The sequence below is a fragment of the Oncorhynchus gorbuscha genome, linkage group LG04 (assembly GCF_021184085.1).
Source record: "Oncorhynchus gorbuscha isolate QuinsamMale2020 ecotype Even-year linkage group LG04, OgorEven_v1.0, whole genome shotgun sequence".
In the NCBI taxonomy this organism is placed as follows: domain Eukaryota; kingdom Metazoa; phylum Chordata; class Actinopteri; order Salmoniformes; family Salmonidae; genus Oncorhynchus; species Oncorhynchus gorbuscha.
The window spans coordinates 20549224-20570711 of record NC_060176.1 but is presented as its reverse complement, the minus strand read 5'-3'; the positions used below and the strand labels follow the sequence as shown (position 1 = coordinate 20570711).

General features: G+C 43.0%; 1 protein-coding gene across 1 annotated transcript in view; it reads left to right on the top strand.

Moving 5' to 3' along the window:
• LOC124033818 (protein FAM189A1-like) overlaps positions 1-21488 on the top strand; it is a 136836-nt gene that overhangs the window by 55084 nt on the left and 60264 nt on the right. The window contains exon 2 of the mRNA XM_046346171.1: positions 1074-1130. Coding sequence (XP_046202127.1) covers positions 1074-1130 — 57 coding nt within the window. The remainder of the gene's footprint in view (positions 1-1073; positions 1131-21488) is intronic.

Below are 21488 nucleotides of genomic sequence, written 5' to 3'. Positions count from 1 at the left end.
TACTTTACATCCATTGGAGCTCTGTAAAACAGTAGGCTAGATCCCAGGCAGTTTTGTCAACAGGCGCACAGCCCCAGTAGTCTGACGGAATCAGGTGCAAAATGGTGGTATTTATCTGCAGGTGCAGAAGGTGAGCTGGAACTAAGGAATATGGACAATGGCCATGACATAATACATGTCACAAATATTAGGACATAAGCATTCAAAGAATAATGATATTAGGAAAATACCCCTCAAATGAGAAAATTCAAATGATTGAATATGCAGATGTGACACTCCTCAAAGCAGTTCAGGTCAGCGATACAAAGTAACTTTAAACTAATAATAAACAATCAAATGTTTTACTCATATGTGACTTTTATGTAACAACCGCAATGCATGTTAGAAGGGTTTTAACAACAGGAATATGCCTGAAAAGGTTAGCAACATAAACAAACATTAGCATTTGCAATCTGTGTTTGTGTAAAAATGAGGGGACAGCGTTGGAGTGGGCGTTCTCTCTCCAGTGCGTATCGTCACTCACCGTCTGCTTCAGTGTGTTTTCAGTATTTTTATTTATTTTTGAGTATCAGCCGAAGACATAAACAAGTCAAGATGGCTATAACAATAGAGGGGATTGGTTTGCCCTTGTTCATGAAAGGCTGCCTGTAGGTCTGATGTCTTTCCAGCTGAACTCGGGGATTCAGAGAGAGGCTAGTGTGTAAAAGAGAGGTGATGGAGAGGGGGTGAGTGAGAGAAGCTCGGTGGGTGGGGGAGTGTTGTTGGTTAATGGTGGGTGAAGGAGGGTGAAGGAGAGAGAATGTAGAGAAACAGAATGCTGGAGGCTAATAGAACACCAGATATGAAGTTCATTTTTTTTGTACTGTGATACTGTGATGTGTCAACTCACACCAAGGACATATGATCACAATCCAAGATCACACCACAGTGAACCATACGGAAAAACCTAGTACCCATGTCTGTCTTTCCCCTTTCTTTCACATGCGGGGACTGTTCATGACCATGTTGGTTATCCTAACTGTTGTACTGCGTTCTCTTCCCTTCCACTGACCTACAGTGTTGTTCTCTTTCAGGTGCTGCTGTCTGGACTGATAGGAGTGGTGTCATGGAAGAGGCCTCTCTCTCTGGTGGTGAGTGATAGTCTAACTCTAACTTCCTGATCTGACCTAACCTTATCAGAGGGGATATTTGCCCACATTTTGCCAAGCCCTCTCCAGGGCAACTAGTTTTCAGTGGTGTAAATGTCACGACTCCGACCGAAGGTGGCTCCCCTTCCTGTTCGGGTGGCGCTCGGCGGTCGTCGTCGCCGGCCTACTAGCTGCCACTGATTCTTTTCTCCCCCTCCTTACGTGTTTATTGAGAACATCTGTTTTGAGTTGGTTGTAATTAGTGAGGCTTTATTAGTCTGCCGGCCCGCCTGTTTCTTTGTGTGGGATTGATTATTGTAACCCTGGTGTTTGCTATAGATTACGTGTTCGTGTATTTAGTGCTAGACTGTTTTCGTTCCCTGTGTCTGGGGCATTTGGTTTGAGCACCCGAAAGTGGGGTGGCCGTGGTTCACCGTGTGTGCATTAAAGTAGCACTTTATTGAACTCTCTGCTTTCCTGCACCTGATTTCACCCTCACGACACCCAGGACCTTACAGTAAAGTACTTAAGTAAATTTACTTTGAAGTACTACTTAAGTAGTTTTTTGGGGTATCTGTACTTTACTTTACTATTTATATTTTTGTTAACTTATACTTTTACTCCACTACATTCCTAAAGAATATAATACATACATTTTCCCTGACACCCAAAAGTAGTCTTTACATTCTGAATGCTTAGCAGGACAGGAAAATGGTCTAATTGACTCACTTAAAGAGAAAATCCCTGGTCATCCCTACTGCATCTGATCTGGTGGACACACTAAACACAAATGCTTTGTTTGTAAATTATGTCTGACTGTTGGAGTGTGCTCCTGGCTATCCATAAATGTAAAAAACAAGAAAATCGTGCCGTCTGGTTTGTTTAATATAAGGAATTTGAAATGATTTATACTTTTACTTTTCATACTTAAGTATATTTTAACAATTACATTTACTTTTGCTACTTAATAACCTCTTTGGCCTGAGATCCCGCTAACGGGATTGATATGACAACAGCCAGTGAAAGTGCAGGGCGCCAAATTCAAACAACAGAAATCTCATAATTAAAATTCCTCAAACATACAAGTATTTTACACCATTTTAAAGATACACTTCTTGTTAATCCCACCACAGTGTCCGATTTCAAATAGGCTTTCGGCGAAAGCACCACAAACGATTATGTTAGGTGAATGCCGAGTCACAGAAAAACACAGCCATTTTTCCAGCCAAAGAGAGGAGTCACAAAAAGCAGGAATAGAGAAATTAATCACTAACCTTTGATGATCTTCATCAGATGACACTCATAGGACTTCATGTTCCACAATAAATGTTTGATTTGTTCGATAACGTTCATAATGTATGTCTAAATACCTCCTTTTTGTTTGCGCGTTCAGTACACAATCCAAACTCACGACGTGTGGGTCTAAGTCCATGCGAAAGTTCAGACGAAAAGTCATATTACAGTTCGTAGAAACATGTCAAACGAAGTATAGAATCAATCTTTAGGATGTTTTTAACATAAATCTTCAATAATGTTCCAATTGGAGAATTCCTTTGTCTTTAGAATTGCAATGGAACAGAGCTAACTCTCACGTGAGCGAGCGAGACTGAGATCGTGGCACTCTGCCAGACCTCTGACTCAATCCCCTCTCATTCGCCCCCACTTCACAGTAGAAGCATTAAACAAGGTTCTAAAGACTGTTGACATCTAGTGGAAGCCTTAGGAAGTGCAATATGACCAATATCCCACTGTATCTTCAATAGGGAATGAGTTGAAAAACTACAAAACTCAGATTTCCCTCTTCCTGGTTGGACTTTTTTCTCAGGTTTTTGCCTGCCATATGAGTTCTGTTATACTCACAGACATCATTCGAACAGTTTTAGAAACGTCAGAGTGTTTTCTATGCAAATCTAAATACTATGCATATATTAGCAACTGGGCATGAGTAGCAGGCAGTTTACTCTTGGCACCTTATTCATCCAAGCTACTCAATACTGCCCCCAGCCATAAGAAGTTTTAAGTATATTTAAAACCAAACACTTTTTTACTTTTACTCAAGTAGGATTTTCCTAAGGGTTGTGGAACTGGTGGCAGTGAAGTCACACGCAGGAGAGCAGGAATAGGTAAAAGTCGGTGCAGTTTAATTTAAAAACCAACGTCAACAAAAAAAGAACATACATGGGTACAAAACCCGGCGCACCAGTAACATAGTTCACAAGCACTTACAAACAAACCATTCCACACAAGGACATGGGGGGAACAGAGGGTTAAATACACAGCACTTAATGAGGGAAATGGAAACCAGGTGTGTAGGAAAACAAGACAAACAAATGTAAAAAGAAAAGTGGATCGACGATGGCTGGAAAACCGGTGACGCCGAACACCGCCGAACATGGAGAGGAAACGACTTCGTTGGAAGTCGTGACAGTGACTTTCACTTTTACTTCAGTCAATTTCTATTAAGTAATCTTTACTTTTACTCAAGTATGACAATCGGGTACTTTTTCCACCACTGCTGGTTTTAGCACCCAGGGTAACAGCATGCGGTGGTGTTGTCTGTGTGACCCTCTACTGTGAGAAGGCCTGGATTTGTGCTAGCTGGGATGAAAGCCTGTTAAAACAGATCACAACTCCAATGTCTTTGAGAAAGGATACTCTCAGCTCAACCACTGACCTGGAAATTGTCAGACTACACTAAACTAGGAACTGTTTGACATATATATTGCTTTTAGTTCTGTAATAAGGACAATTTTTCCACTGTGTCGTCAGTACAGTGTCAGGAATCAAAATGGGCTGAAATGCTTCAGGCAGCACAGAAATGACAGATATGTGTGTGCTCAGGCATCTTTACAATGAGTTTTAATTCCTCATAAGTAGTTGTTTTTCTTTGTTTGTAATGCCGGAGGGTTGTATCAAAAACACTATACTGTCTTCAGAAACAGCTATGTTATAGGTCCTTAAACAGTGCCTTGCAGAGTATTCATCCCCTTGGCGTTATTTCTATTTTGTTGCATTACAACCTGTAATTTAAATTGATTTTTTATTTGGATTTCATGTAACGGACATACACAAAATAGTCCAATGTGGCGAAGGGAAATTTTTAAAATGACTTGTTTCAAAAAAAGTCAAAAAATTACAAACAGAAAAGTGGTGCGCGCATATGTATTCATCCCCTTTGCTATGAAGCCCCTAAATAAGATCTGGTGCAACCAATTCAATTCAGAAGTCACATAGTTAGATTGCACACAGGTGGACTTTATTTAACTAAGTGTCACATGATCTGTCACATGATCTCAGTATATATACACCTGTTCTGAAAGGCCCCAGAGTCTGCAACACCACTAAGCAGGCAGCACCATGAAGACCAAGGAGCTCTCCAAACAGGACAGGGATAAAGTTGTGGAGAAGTACAGATCAGGGTTGGGTTACAAAAAAATATCAGACAGAAACTTTGAACATCCCACAGAGCACCATTAAATCCATTATTAAAAAATGGAAAGAATATGGCACCACAACAAACCTGCCAAGAGAGGGCCGCTCACAGACCAGGCAAGGAGGGCATTAATCAGAGAGGCAAAAAGAGACCAAAGATAACCCTGAAGGAGCTGCAAAACTCCACAGCGGAGATTGGAGTATCTGTCCATAGGACCACTTTAAGCCGTACACTCCACAGAGCTGGGCTTTATGGAAGAGTGGCCAGAAAAAAGCTGTTGCTTAAAGATAAAAATAAGCAAACACGTTTGGTGTTCGCCAAAAGGCATGTGGGAGACTCCCAAAACATATGGAAGAAGGTACTCTGGTCAGATGAGACTCAAATTGAGCTTTTTGTCCATCAAGAAAAATGCTATTTCTTGTGCAAACCCAACACCTCTCATCACCCCGAGAACACCATCCCACAGTGAAGCATGGTGGTGGCAGCATCATGCTGTGGGAATGTTTTTCCTCGGCAGGGACTGGGAAAATGGTCAGATTTGAAGGAATGATGGATGGCACTAAATACAGGGAAATTCTTGAGGGACACCTGTTTCAGTCTTCCAGAGATTTTAGACTGGGACGGAGGTTAACCTTCCAGCATACTGCTAAAGCAACACTCGAGTGGTTTAGGGGGAAACATTTAAATGTCTTGGAATGGCCCAGTCAAAGCCCAGAACTCAATCCAATTGAAAAACTGTGGTATGACTTAAAGATTGCTGTACACCAGTGGAACCCATCCAACTTGAAGGAGCTGGAGCAGTTTTTCTTTGAAGAATGTGCAAAAATCCAAGTAGCTAGATGTGCCAAGCTTATAGAGACATACCCCAAGAGATTTGCAGCTGTAATTGCGGCAAAAGGTGGCTCTACAAAATATTGACTTTGGGAGGGTGAATAGTTATGCACACTCAGGTTTTCTGTTTTTTTGTCTTATTTCTTGTTTATTTCACAATACATATTTAGCATCTTCAAAGTGGTAGGCATGTTGTGTAAATCAAATTATACAAACCCTCCAAATATCAATTTTAATTGCAGGTTGTAAGTCAACAAAATAGGAAAAATGCCAAGGGGGGTGAATACTTTCGCAAGCCACTCTAGTATGCAATGAACCAAGTGTCACTCCTACTCAGTAGTCACTATCATCACCATTCTCCTCAGGACAGAGAGAAGATAACCTCTCCCTCTCACTGTTACGAACCTCATGTGTATAATTCTCTAATTTGACATTTTTGCCATGTTAGACACAATCACCATACAATGTTTTCTCAGAGTTGCTCAGCTGTGTAATGAATTTCTCTTTCCAGATGGCTTATGACAGAAATCACTATCAGAGTCTCTGAGATTAGCCTAAAAGGGGGATCTAATAGCCTGTCATGTTAGACTACATTCAAACCTGTGTTCAGAGCCTCTGCTCATTGTGGATTTATAGTAGCTCCTAGTCTGGTGGGCAGCCTGAGAATGGGATGTAAAATGTATGCATTGAGTCTGCAATGTGCTGCCAACCATTGGTTTCATATATAATAGCAGCATGGCTTGAGAAGGCTGCCTGAATTTCTGATGTGTCTCTTTGCTTGTGGACGTGTGAGGATCCATCCAGTCAGTGGGCCGTATGTTGGTGGTAGTGGTGCATTGAGAACATGCGTGGAGCCAGTCAGTCAGTGTGCTGTTAGTGATGTGGTGCTTGCAGTGTGCTGTAATTAGTGTTAGTGATATTGGTGTCTGCAGTGTGCTGTAATTAGTGTTAGTGGTGTGTGGTGTCTGCAGTGTGCTGTAATAAGTGTTAGTGGTGTCTGCAGTGTGCTGTAATTAGTGTTAGTGGTGTCTGCAGTGTGCTGTAATAAGTGTTAGTGGTGTCTGCAGTGTGCTGTAATTAGTGTTAGTGGTGTCTGCAGTGTGCTGTAATAAGTGTTAGTGGTGTCTGCAGTGTGCTGTAATAAGTGTTAGTGGTGTGGTGTCTGCAGTGTACTGTAATACGTGTTAGTGGTGTGGGGTCTGCAGTGTGCTGTAATACGTGTTAGTGGTGTGGTGTCTGCAGTGTGCTGTAATACGTGTTAGTGGTGTGGTGTCTGCAGTGTGCTGTAATAAGTGTTAGTGGTGTGGTGTCTGCAGTGTGCTGTAATACGTGTTAGTGGTGTGGTGTCTGCAGTGTGCTGTAATACGTGTTAGTGGTGTGGTGTCTGCAGTGTGCTGTAATACGTGTTAGTGGTGTGGTGTCTGCAGTGTGCTGTAATACGTGTTAGTGGTGTGGTGTCTGCAGTGTGCTGTAATACGTGTTAGTGGTGTGGTGTCTGCAGTGTGCTGTAATACATGTTAGTGGTGTCTGCAGTGTGCTGTAATACGTGTTAGTGGTGTCTGCAGTGTGCTGTAATACGTGTTAGTGGTGTCTGCAGTGTGCTGTAATAAGTGTTAGTGGTGTCTGCAGTGTGCTGTAATTAGTGTTAGTGGTGTCTGCAGTGTGCTGTAATACGTGTTAGTGGTGTCTGCAGTGTGCTGTAATAAGTGTTAGTGGTGTCTGCAGTGTGCTGTAATTAGTGTTAGTGGTGTCTGCAGTGTGCTGTAATACGTGTTAGTGGTGTCTGCAGTGTGCTGTAATACGTGTTAGTGGTGTCTGCAGTGTGCTGTAATAAGTGTTAGTGGTGTCTGCAGTGTGCTGTAATTAGTGTTAGTGGTGTCTGCAGTGTGCTGTAATAAGTGTTAGTGGTGTGGTGTCTGCAGTGTGCTGTAATTAGTGTTAGTGGTGTCTGCAGTGTGCTGTAATAAGTGTTAGTGGTGTCTGCAGTGTGCTGTAATAAGTGTTAGTGGTGTCTGCAGTGTGCTGTAATTAGTGTTAGTGGTGTCTGCAGTGTGCTGTAATAAGTGTTAGTGGTGTCTGCAGTGTGCTGTAATAAGTGTTAGTGGTGTCTGCAGTGTGCTGTAATTAGTGTTAGTGGTGTCTGCAGTGTGCTGTAATTAGTGTTAGTGGTGTCTGCAGTGTGCTGTAATAAGTGTTAGTGGTGTCTGCAGTGTGCTGTAATACGTGTTAGTGGTGTGGTGTCTGCAGTGTGTTGTAATAAGTGTTAGTGGTGTGGTGTCTGCAGTGTGCTGTAATAAGTGTTAGTGGTGTCTGAAGTGTGCTGTAATAAGTGTTAGTGGTGTGGTGTCTGCAGTGTGCTGTAATAAGTGTTAGTGGTGTCTGCAGTGTGCTGTAATTAGTGTTAGTGGTGTCTGCAGTGTGCTGTAATAAGTGTTAGTGGTGTCTGCAGTGTGCTGTAATTAGTGTTAGTGGTGTCTGCAGTGTGCTGTAATAAGTGTTAGTGGTGTCTGCAGTGTGCTGTAATTAGTGTTAGTGGTGTCTGCAGTGTGCTGTAATTAGTGTTAGTGGTGTCTGCAGTGTGCTGTAATAAGTGTTAGTGGTGTGGTGTCTGCAGTGTGCTGTAATAAGTGTTAGTGGTGTCTGCAGTGTGCTGTTATTAGTGTTAGTGGTGTCTGCAGTGTGCTGTAATAAGTGTTAGTGGTGTCTGCAGTGTGCTGTAATTAGTGTTAGTGGTGTCTGCAGTGTGCTGTAATAAGTGTTAGTGGTGTCTGCAGTGTGCTGTAATAAGTGTTAGTGGTGTCTGCAGTGTGCTGTAATTAGTGTTAGTGGTGTCTGCAGTGTGCTGTAATAAGTGTTAGTGGTGTCTGCAGTGTGCTGTAATAAGTGTTAGTGGTGTGGTGTCTGCAGTGTGCTGTAATTAGTGTTAGTGGTGTCTGCAGTGTGCTGTAATAAGTGTTAGTGGTGTCTGCAGTGTGCTGTAATAAGTGTTAGTGGTGTCTGCAGTGTGCTGTAATAAGTGTTAGTGGTGTCTGCAGTGTGCTGTAATTAGTGTTAGTGGTGTCTGCAGTGTGCTGTAATAAGTGTTAGTGGTGTCTGCAGTGTGCTGTAATAAGTGTTAGTGGTGTCTGCAGTGTGCTGTAATAAGTGTTAGTGGTGTCTGCAGTGTGCTGTAATTAGTGTTAGTGGTGTCTGCAGTGTGCTGTAATTAGTGTTAGTGGTGTCTGCAGTGTGCTGTAATAAGTGTTAGTGGTGTCTGCAGTGTGCTGTAATAAGTGTTAGTGGTGTCTGCAGTGTGCTGTAATAAGTGTTCGTGGTGTCTGCAGTGTGTTGTAATAAGTGTTAGTGATGTGTGGTGTCTGCAGTGTGCTGTAATAAGTGTTAGTGGTGTGTGGTGTCTGCAGTGTGCTGTAATAACTGTTAGTGGTGTCTGCAGTGTGCTGTAATTAGTGTTTGTGGTGTATAGTGCCTGCAATGTGCTGTAATTAGTGTTAGTGGTGTGTCGTGTCTGCAGTGTGCTGTAATTAGTGTTTGTGGTGTATAGTGCCTGCAATGTGCTGTAATTAGTGTTAGTGGTGTGTGGTTCCTGCAGTGTGCTATAATTAGTGTTAGTGGTTTGGTGTCTGCAGTGTGCTGTAATTAGTGTTAGTGGTTTGGTGTCTGCAGTGTGTTGTAATTAGTGTTAGTGATGTGTGGTGTCTGCAGTGTGCTGTAATTAGTGTTAGTGGTTTGGTGTCTGCAGTGTGTTGTAATAAGTGTTAGTGATGTGTGGTGTCTGCAGTGTGCTGTAATAAGTGTTAGTGGTGTGTGGTGTCTGCAGTGTGCTGTAATAACTGTTAGTGGTGTCTGCAGTGTGCTGTAATTAGTGTTAGTGGTGTCTGCAGTGTGCTGTAATAAGTGTTAGTGGTGTGTCGTGTCTGCAGTGTGCTGTAATTAGTGTTTGTGGTGTATAGTGCCTGCAATGTGCTGTAATTAGTGTTAGTGGTGTGTGGTTCCTGCAGTGTGCTATAATTAGTGTTAGTGGTTTGGTGTCTGCAGTGTGCTGTAATTAGTGTTAGTGGTTTGGTGTCTGCAGTGTGCTGTAATTAGTGTTAGGGTTATGGTGCCTGCAGTGTGCTGTAATTAGTGTTTGTGGTGTGGTTTACATTACTGTAATTAGTGTTAGTGTTAGTGGTGCCTGCAGTGTGCTGTAATTAATGTTAGTAATGTGGTGCCTGCAGTGTACTGTAGTGCTTAGTGTTATTGGTGGATAGGACGGATTTAGACTTGGTGTGTCTGATACACGACAGTTTGATCGAGGACAGGTTTAACTGAATGAACAACAGAGGCAGAATGTAATTTGGAATATTATTAAATAGTTTAGGTTATGACCTCATCTCTGAGGATGCTGATGACAGGTAAAGATGGATGCCTGTACATAATACACATATTCCAAAACATGCATCCTTTTAGCACTAAAGTAATATATGTGGCAAAGAAATGAACTGTTTGTCCTGAATTCAAATACAAAGCCAGTCCAACACAACACATCACTGAGTACCACCCTTCATATTTTCAACCATGGTTGTGGCTGCGTCATGTTATGGGTATGCTTATCATTGGCAAGGACTGGATTTTTGGGGGGATAAAAATAAACAGAATAGATCTAAGCACAGGCAGAATCCTAGTGGAAAACTTGGTTCTGTCTGTTTTCCAACAGAGACTGGGAGACAAATTCACCTTTCAGCAGGACAATTACCTAAAACACAAGGCCAAATATACACTAGGGTTGCTTATCAAGATGACATTGAATGTTCCTGAGTGGCTTAGTTACAGCTTTGACTTAAGTCTACCTGAAAATATATAGCAAGACTTGAAATGGCTGTCTAGCAATGTTCAACAACGAACTTGACAGATATTGAATCATTCTTTTAAGAATAATAATATTTTACAATCCAAGTGTGCAAAGCTCATAGAGACTTAGCCAGAAAACTCACAGCTGTTATTGCTGCCAAAAGGTGATTCTAACAGGCATTGACTCAGGGGGGTTGAATACTTATCTAATCAAGATATATTAGTGATTAATTTTTCCAATATTTTTTTTTTTTTTTTAATCTTCCACTTTGACATTACATTATTTTTTTTTACAATTAAATCCATTTTAAAATCACTTTTGTAATTCAGCAAAATGTGGAAAAAGTCAAGAGGTGTGAATAATTTCTGAAGTCACTATATCTTGTGGTGGTGGGGAGGTGGATGGTCGTCCAAGACTGTTGCTGATAAACAGCAAGCGAGAGAACATGCGTAAGTTGCCGTATAAATACACCCCAAAATGTACACCAATTGGTTGAGAAACGAAAGTGATAATTTCAAAAGTGAGCCCATAAGTTCCACAGCAAGCATTATTGTGCCTTGCTTGTAGGCTCAAGGTAAATAGGTGAATGACATTCCACACATGGCTAATAGGAAGAGGACAAGAACCAGACGCTACGTTTATGATGATACATTCATTCCCTCTGTGCCTGTATAGTAGGAAACAGTGAATTATGTTGTGCTGCTTGATGATGTTAAATGAGCATGCAAACCAGCGTTCCTGATTGAACTTTCGTGAACAACATTTCAATCGGGACAGGATGCAATATGCAACCATATAGCTGGGAACAGCACAACGTCAATAGGCCTGTGTAGACTAGTGGACGGGGGTTCTCATGGCACGACCATGAAAGACTCTCTTAACTAATGTTGAGTTGCACACCCTTTTCCTCTCAGAACAGCCTCAATTTATCAGGGCATGGACTCTACAAGGTGTCGTAAACGTTCCACAGGGATTCTGGCAAATGTTAACTCCAATGCTACCCACAGTTTTGTCAAGTTGGCTGGATGTCCTTTGGGTGGTGGACCATTCTTGATACACAAGGGAAACTGTTGAGCGTGAAAACAACAGCAGCGTTGCAGTTCTTGACAAACCGGTGCGCCTGGCACCTACTACCATACCCCGTTCAAAGGCACTTCAATCTTTTGTCTTGCCCATTAACCCTCTGAATGGCACACATACACAATCCATGTTTCAAATGTCTCAAGGCTTAGAAATCCGTATTTAACCCGTCTCCTCCCCTTCATCTGACAAGTGACATCAATAAGGGATCGTAGCTTTGACCTGGATTCACCTGGTCAGTCTATGTCATGGAAAGAGCAGGTGTTCCTAATGTTTTGTACACTCAGTGTATATCAACATGGAATGACTCTAACCACGCCTGACCGCTAACCATGCCCTACAGTATACCTAGACAGGCTATTTAGACTCAGCCTCTTTGTCACATCACCTCTATGGTACAGCAACTAGATCGATCAGCTCTCACTGTACAAGGCATAGGCAGATATAATTCCATAACTACTCCTTCATAACAATGGCAGTGTGGCTGGAAGGCTCACCTCTCCCACAATGTTAATATTAATGTGATACTTGTTTATGGAACAGCCAACAGGAATGAGGCTAGAGCTGTATTATTCTGTAACAGTACAGAGGCCTGAAGCTAGTGTTGGAGTCAGTCAGTGTGTGATGGTACTCTAGGGAAGGCTGGAGGTAGTGTTAGATGTGGCCTTGCCCACTGCCCAGTGGCCTGTCACAGAGGGGCAGGGGAGACAAAGGGGGGAGACAAGGATGCCTCACCCAGTAATGACCCATGACAGGGGATCAGCCAGGCCTGATGAGTCGCACACAGAGCCTGTGTTCTTTACGCTCCGCTAGCCTGATCTGTCTAGAGAGGCCGGTGCTGCTGTCCTCTGAATACTAACTCCACCACCTCTCCACTCTGCAATACCTAGGAACAAGTACAGACTGTACAGCTCTGTTCCGCTCACACACAGGATCCATATTGATGATCCGCTGACTGATTGGGCTGCTTTAATATGATCACGGGACAATATGGAAGTGTTCGTCAGTCGTAAGCTGTCATAGGTAGATGGAGATAGATGAATGATGAGGACTCTCCATCTCTTCTTCTCCCTTCCATGGGGGCAGGAAAAAGGGGGCTGCAGGCGCCTGTGGGCTGGGAGGGCTGGGGTTGTGGTGGACCAGGAGAGTGGATTAATCAGAGTCCCATGGGGGGTGGGAGGTAAAGTGGGGCGGCCATATTAATGCACTCTGGGAATGGAACAAACATCCCAACAGCAGCTCCACTCTACCCACTGTTCGATCATCTTCCCCTTCATCTCTCTCCCTCTGTCCACGCAAAGATTGGGTGGGGGTAGAGGGATGGGCACACCACCAACTGTGTAACAGGAAAGCTTTCTGTGAAGGATGTCACCAGGAGAAGTGTCACATGGTTGAAAGAAAAAATGTAATTTGAGATCTCTTTGACACTTTTTTGTCCTGCTTCCTCTGGGTATAAATGAATAGGGAGAGATGAAATGAACACACCTGAAATTCTATTCATCTGACACCATGCCCAAACCAGACCCGCGTGTGCGTCCGCATGCGCAAATTGACTTGTCCCCCCACACCAAACGTGATCACAACACGCAGGTTGAAATATCAAAACAAACTCTGAACCAATTATATTCATTTGGGGACAGGTCGAAAAGCATTAAACATTTACTGCAATTTAGCTAGCTAGCTTGCAGTTGCTAGCTATTTTGTCCTATTTAGCTAGCTTGCTGTTGCTAGCTAATTTGTCCTATTTAGCTAGCTTGCTGTTGCTAGCTAATTTGTCCTGGGATATAAACATTGAGTTGTTACTTTACCTAAAATGCACAAGGTCCTCTACTCCGACAATTAATCCACACATAAAACGGTCAACCGATTAGTTTCTAGTCATCTCTCCTCCTTCTAGGCTTTTTTTTCTTTGGACTTTATATGGCGATTGGCATCTAACTTTCCTAATAAGGTGTATTACCACGACCGACCGTTCATCTGGGTATAACCAATGAGGAGATGGCACGTGGGTATTTGCTTCTATAAACCAATGAGGAGATGGGAGAGGCGGGACTTGCACGCGTTCAGCGTCACAAATAGAACTGACTTCTATTTTAGCGCTTGGCAACGCAGACGCTCGTTGGCTCGCGCGAGCAGTGTGGGTGCAATGATTGAATTGTATGTGTACATTTATTTTGCAACACTCGTGCATGCGAGCGGTGTGGTCAACATGTGAGTCTAAAGAGTCTTAAATGCCTTTTAAGAAAGATTGAGCATTTTCTTTCTGGGTGCTATAACACTAGCATGGTCTTTGTGGGATTTAAAGGTAAGTTTATACTCTGCCCAGTAGCCCCATCTCTCCCTCTCTCTAGTAGAAAGTGGCATGTGACTAATATGCGAACCTGGACACTCTCTCAGCCCTGGCATCTCTGTGCCATCTGTGGGGGGTCTGGCTACTGAACCAAGGAGCCATATGGAGGTATAAGTGGACTTCAGCATAAATAATTCAACAAGAAAATAAAATATTAGTTTTTATTGCTGTATAAGTAATAATAAATAGCTGCTGTGCATGGCTCTCTCTGGGTGTGTGAGTGGTATAGGAGCGGCCAAGGCCCACTTAAAATGCTGGGCCTTAAACGTTATTAAATTTAACCAAACTGTGCTTATAAAATATTTTGCTAGCAGTTGGACCAATACTTTTAATTGATCTTAAAAGGTGCTCTGCATTGGAAGCAGTGAGTTGCTCACTGAGATTGAGAGTATGTAGAGATGCTTATAGGCAACTCACAGACTGCAATCAATAGACAGGTTTCTATATGTGAGAAACTGGTTTCTATACGTGAGAAACTGTTCAATGCCTTTTCTTCATTCACTTCTTGTTTCTTCTTCAGTCTGTTCCCATTACTACATGTTAGGTTAGCTCAGCGTTTCACAAACTTGGTCCTCGGAACTCCAAGGGGTGCACATTTAGATTTTTGTCCGAACACTACACAGCTGACTCAAAGCTTGATGATTAGTAGTGCTAGTGCAAAAACCAAAACGTGCACCCCTTGGGGTCCCAAGGACCGAGTTTGGGAGACCCTGGCTTTGCTCCTCCCATCAATACTGATACTGATTTGAATCTGACATGTTTTGACTGTTGCTGTGGAGAGATGCAGGCAGTGTTTTTCTCTGTTGACTGTGATGGATTATAATGTTACTCTCCAGTGGAAGATAGCAGCTTGTTTTTGACTTATCAGTACAAACATACTGGCTGCTATTCGATGTCTCAAGTGGCTGTTGGTTTTGCAAAGGACTGAGAATGAAAAAGTCCTTTCAAACCAGCCTTGCATCAATTGCAGAACTCCATACATTTATTCAGGATATGAGACGAGAACAATAATTATTCAATTGCCTGGATGCTTACTGTATGTTGCTTTATTTAATTATTTAACTCGTTAATGATAAATCTGTGTGTCTCCTATGTTCGTGGGAACCAAATAGAGCTCTTCCTGGAACCAAACCGTGTTCTCCTATGGGGACAGCTAAAGAACCCTTTTGGGATCCTTTTTTTAAAGAGTGAAGTTAATTTGTTGCAGGAGAACTTTACTGGAATGCAGGAAATGTAAAACGTGTAGTGTATTTGAGGTTTACAAAGGCTTCTGAAGTTTGTCAATTCCACTTTGAGATTTCAGACTTGATTTTGCCTTACGAAAAACGTATCAACCCACACACAAATCTCTGTTAATTATAATCCACATAATAATTCACATTTCCTGTTGCTGCAGGATTATTTTCCTACTGTAGCAACCTGGCTCAAATTAAGATCCTACGTCTGTAGGGTGTATATGGAGAAGGCCTAAAGAGAACATAGGAGCCCCGACCTGAAATGACAGAATGGCCTTTTCCATCTGTCGTCTTTACTGTTGCATTCATCAACCTTTCAGGAGACAGAGAGAGCAGAGCTCCATGCGTGTCTCATCTGTGATCTGAGGGGATTCTCCTTGCTCCACTGCGCTGCTCTGCTCTCTCAGGGGTTGGAGAGTCATGTCCCATCAGGATATGAACACACCCACCACTCATCTCCCCCACAGCCACTTTTACCTTCACCTCCACCCCAATATCCCATTCACCTCACTGGTGCCAGAGCCACGGCTATAGCCACCACCTTTGGTTATGGATACACAGACCGGGTTTTCACTCCAACACAAATAGAGGATGGCGCCCTTTTGGTCCGATAACTCCGCTTTCACCCTATTGAAATAACTGATTTAATTTAAAAGGCATTTTTGGACTTTTGGCCAAAGCTTTTGGCATCAGGACCTGGATGAATCTGTAATGGTGTTGAGAGTGTACAGACAGAGGAGTTAACAGTAGTGTGTTGTAGTAGCACAACCACTGTGTGTTAGGCAGCGTGTGGGGAGATCCGTCCCAGGAGTGGTGTCTGTACTGCATGGTGCAGCTCACTCACACAGTTCCATGGCCTGGGTATACTCTGCTCTACTCTGTTCTGCTGGACTGGGCTCCATCTCTGCATCCCTGTCTCTCTGACTCACCTGTCGAATATGAGGAAGCAGTCAGTACATACCACTGGCCCTCTCTCTGCTCTGTCTTTCAGTCTGCCTGGGGTTTTCCCTGGGCTGTTTACTCAATGGAAACTCAAGTGTAATGTCTTTCACTGACATGAATACAGAGGGAGAATGTTTAAAAGTGAGAGAGTTGTTTCTGAAGCAACCCCTGAATACACCAGCGGCAACCACTTCACAATCGTCCCCTGTCGCCAAGGCAACCCAGAGGCAAGCAACCCAGCGTTCACAAAGATTCTCCCTCCAGGCGGTCATTCCGACACATATACTTCAATCATTCCGACACATTCCGACCGGTCATCTCTCACAACCTCTTAACTGGTCAAAACAAGTAGTCTACATGGTGAAATAACTACATGATTGAAGTATAGTTCTGTTTTATAATCCAGTCTTGGTACGACACTAACCGTAGAGGCTCCTCCAGTCCTAACCCTACCCTTGTTGATAGGAGGCGTAGAGAGGAGCACAGTGTATATGGTGTGATTTATGGAGGCGCTGTCTGTAGAGACCTGTAAATCTCTGAGCCCCAGCTCAGGGCATAGTAGAGGCCTGCCTCCTCCATCCTGCCTTCTTCTGTTTACTGCTGTATGCTGATGTCCCCTTATCAAACCCTGTCAGAGCTGTGTGATCATGGGGGGAGTAGCTGGCCCTTTTAACTGTCTCCCACCTGCCCCACCCTGGCCCTACCATCCTGCACCACACAGCGCGCATCACACCCCAGGGTTTTCTATTACTGATCACATCCTCTAATAACCATAGCAACTGGACAGCAGCAAAATGGAAGTCATTTATAAGACGTGCTATGTAGCAGCCCACTGACCCTCACTATTCACACATACTGGTAAGACCAGTGATGTAAGGAAGAGATAGGGAATTTCTGATGAAGGCTTGAACACCACATCTAAAAGTTGTCTATATTATTTTAAACAAAATAAAACATGGACCCCAAATAAGTCATGCTGGCAATAAGGTGCTGTTTTTTCTGTGTTTTATTTGACTTTGGAGTGTATGTTCCTTGCTGACCAGATTTGAGATATTTAATTACTCCACTTGATTTAGATTGATTTCAAGTGACTAATTCCCATCATTATGAGTCACAGAGTTGAGGAGGCCAAGGCTCTGGCTGCATAGAGACCTAAGTACCCACATTAATCCGCAAATTATGGTAAAAATTAGCCAATTAGAGGCTTGAGCTTTCAGCTCTGTCACCAGTGAGTCAGCGGGGGTGTCTCTCTTTGGGCTGCCCCCCCCCCCCCCACCACCACCACCACTCTCAAAACCATTCAATCATCTGGTTCAAACGGGATGACAAATCATATGAGGAAGATGTTAGTCTTAAACAATCCGCCAATTTGAACACTGGTTTTTCCCCAGTGGATTGTTTGTAGCAGGCCACTCTATTGTGGCTGTGTTGTGCAGGTGAGAATAGTGAGAATAGACTTCTAATGCTAACAAACAGCAACTCCCTGAGATAATCACCCAGACACCCACACACTGAACCACTGCCATCTGGGTTCCCAGCACTAAACTGCTCTCAGTTAGACTTCTCATTACATACACACACATGCACACAGGTACGCAGCACATACACACACACGCACGCACACCCACACACACACACACACACAGATATGGATACACACCCCTTCATCATGCACCTGCTGTAGTCCTCGTCAAATAATAATTATGTACATTTGACAAACAGTCCACCAGATTTCCGGTTTATTGTTAGATTTCCTATTTCCTAGTTCCTCCTTTCCTATGCATGTGTACAGCAGATCAGTTCCAGCCTTAGTGATCAGTCAGTCTGGTGTTATTGTGCTGTGGTTGAGAGAAGGCTTAGCCTCTCCTGTGTTACTCCCAGTGAGAGCTCAGACGATAGCCAGCCAGGGAGAGAGTGCAGATAAATACAACGAGGGGAAATCTGCTGACAAATCTTTACCTCCGGTGGGTTTTGAGGGAGCTCGTGTTGAGAGCCAGGATATTACCCACAACAATAAAGGACCAGCGGCAGGATCCCGCCATTCACACCACTGAATACAGATTCATCAGTGGATTCTGGATCTGCAGCCGGGAGTTTTATTATTCACCCATCACCATCACCATCACTTCCTGGACAGAAGTGGACAGAAGTGTCCCATCATCATTCAGCCCTGCAGACCTCCTCGCCTCTCCTGTCTGTCTGCCTGCTGCTGTTGTGTCACCTGTCATTGCCCTCTTACTCTGTAGAAGACATGGCTTTCCTCTGAGAGACCTAGGCCTTAAGGTGTCCCCGTACTAGGTTTGATTTGCTCGTCATAATATATGCACAAACTGTTTCGACTGGGAAGCATACGGTAGGCTTTACTGTGGCCCTGCGGCCACGCAGGCACGCACGCACGCATGCACACACACACACACCATTTAGATCCCCACTGTAGTCTGGCTCTTACCAAACAGTGTTATGTGTTGGCATCCATGTCCTGTCGCTGAACCTTCCATCGTGTAGAAAACCTACCAAAGAAAATGACTCCCATTCAAACAGCAAATCCTCTTCAGAAGTAAATCAAGTTTCGATCAATACATTAACACAGTAGCCCAAACCAAGGAGATTGTTGTGGGAGAAGAAAACATGTTTTCTTGAATGTCTACCCTTGACATTTTCAATTCCTTATCAAGTTTAATGCCATGTGGGAATTTTCCCCCTTCAGCCAATCTCTGTGTGTAAAGAACCGATTTTTTTCAGAAATTCTCCTTTAGTAAATATGGTATCCCAACTCTGTCAAATTCATCATCAAAGAATACAAGGAAGATGTGATGGAATAGGAGTCTTCTCACCCGCACAGTACAGGATAGACAACTACATGCTCAGCAGCACTCTCATCTTTTAGGCAAATTAATTGGAGAGTGAAATGAAACTCTAAGGATCTATGGATCCTCAAGACTTTCCACTTCAAACACTGTCCGTTTCATCCTTCACTTGTCACAGCTAGGAATTACCCATCACTTAGCAGGAGATCCCTACAGTACAGTACCATACATGGTGAACTGTCTGCTCCACATTGGATGGAGGAGCTATTGGATTAACTATAGTTCTAAATCCCTGCTCTGTGATAATGATATGTTGCTGTTTGGTGAGGAGTCACGTCTCTGTTTCTGTCTCTCTGTCTCTGTCTCTGTCTCTCTCTCTGTCCGTCTCTCTGTCTCTGTCTCTCTCTCTGTCTATCTCTCTGTCTCTCTGTGTGTGTGTCTGGATGGAGGTGCTGAGCCCCGGAGCTGGGAGGTCTTACAGGACAGGACCTGATGGGGATCTGACTAATCTAGCCTGGATGCTACTGATTAGAGGGTCTATAGCTGATGCTATGTCAGGGAAGAGTTGGCAAGGGGAGGCTGACATCTCTGATTGCTGCCCAGCTGTTTAAGGCCTCTAATCAGCCGACAGCCAAGTGGTCACTCAGAATGCAGTGCAGCACGTCGTTCATGATTAGACTCCATTTTCTTTTGTGAAGGGAAGGCAAATCCAGGAAGCCGCCAAAGTGATTCACACTGGAGTCAACCTCTAGATCGCCCTCATGATCAGCAACATGTTCGCCTCAGCTGTCTTTGAAATCCTCACAAATAAAGAACAAAAACACATTTCACTCTCAGGACACACTGTTTTCTTGCTAAGGACTGAAATTGTGTTTGGGTAGAATGATTTCACTGTGTTTCTTTTTAGGAGGGTACAAAAGAGGAGAACTTGAAGCATGTGTAAGTGGCACATATAGATGCTCATGAATTCAAACAATTATTTTCTGCCTGGAGGTGAAAGTGTATGATCATCGGCCTCATGACCAAATGTCCTTCCTGGATGCAATGAATGCCGGCTGCAGAGACATCTCAGCTGAAGACTGCCAGGGTTGGACAAGGCATGTCGAGCGTTTCTTTCCAAGGTGCATAGCGAGAGACGACATAACATGTGATGTGAACGAGAACATTTGGCCAAATGCTGAAGATGGTGTAGATTAGAAACAGGACTGTGCATTTTAGTGTTTTTTTCTCTTCTGGGCCTTTTTTTTGACTGTAATTGTGTTTTATTTTTACACATTTGGAACCAAAAGCCATTTTTGTTGGAGGTGTTGTTGATCACTGGCAGCAAGTTCCTGTTGCTAATAACGCTTTTACTGCAGCAATTCTGTCACTTACTATGTGTTTCTGCTGTACATTCTATGAAGTATAGATGACTCATTCACTTTTAGATTGTATGTTGCCAAAAATGCACACATTCCACACTCAACCAAAAAATGTAGAGTGGTTTACAGTAAAAAGAAACGGAATTATAAAAAACAATGGATTTCATGTTGTCTATTGTCTGCAGATAGAACTGAAACATGAAAAGTAATGCAGTTTTTGTAATGCCATCAACTATTTTGACAGAATGATTAGATAATGAGTCGGGTTTGCCGTGTTTTGATAGTTAGTGTATGTAGAGAAAGTTTTTTCTTTGCATTTTGAAATGTGGACTTGGTATTTAATGAACAAAAAGTGGTTTTGAACAGAAATGTACTATTTGGCTAATTGTGTGATGTTGGTGTGTTGCTGAGTTAAGAGTTTAGAAAAAGTATCTTAAATATAGGTCAACGGTTGTTAGCAATTGTAAAAATTTTAAAAATGTAATAAGACTGCGACTATACAATCGTAAACAAGCACAGTCTGGAATGATCTAGTCATTAACGGCGCAAAATGATTAGATCCGATACGGAAATATTTTGAGTGACATATTGTAGAAGAGGTCTCCCCAATTTTCCCCAACCCTATTATCGACAACGAAACATTCTCCCACTTACTGGTCATATTTGTGCCATTTCAAGATAAAGTCCTGATTTCAGCAAACCATGGAACAGGTTTTGTCAACAACATAATTGTGTGTTTGGGGAAAACAAGACGTATTTCATGCAGAGTTCACTAGCTCATGTTGTTCAGTTGAATGAACAAGCCTTGCTAGCAGGGTGCAGTCAGGGGGGTTTGCTAGGCTACACATGTAGGATCTTCATTTGAACACCCTGTTTGCAGGAGACATTTGAGGTTTAAAAAAGGCTCCTGAAGTTTGTAATTTCCCCTTTGAAACGGCAGACTTGATGTTCCCTGATGAAAAATATATCAAACCATACAAATATGTCCAATCAATATAATAATTTACATTTCCTGTTGCTGCAGGAATATCTTCCTGCTGCAGCAAACTGGATCAAATTAAGATCCTACGTCTGTAGCTGTAATAGTGGTTAGCACAGATCCAACATTTCACACATGACTGGACTGAGGCTGTAGGTTGCTTACTGTCACTGGCTGGACAAGTAGGGATGAATAAACAGTGTATCAGCCTGCCGATAAGAGACTTAGAGAAAAAAAGTGTTTTAGAATGAATTAATTTACTTCAGTAGCCAAATTTTGCAGAGCAACCCTCCAACTCTCTGTTAGGGCAGAGCTGAGATGACAATGTTGTGAGGAGTCATGTGCCCAGGGAATCTGCTTCCCCTATTATTGGTTATAAAGGACTGGAGGGTTGGGAGTGGACTCAGTGGAGTCTTAACTAAAGAACACAGGCCTTTGTTTAGACTGGCACCAAATGATGTGCATCAATTACTGTAGAGAAGGAGACCCTGCCCCAGGTTCAGCCTCTCACC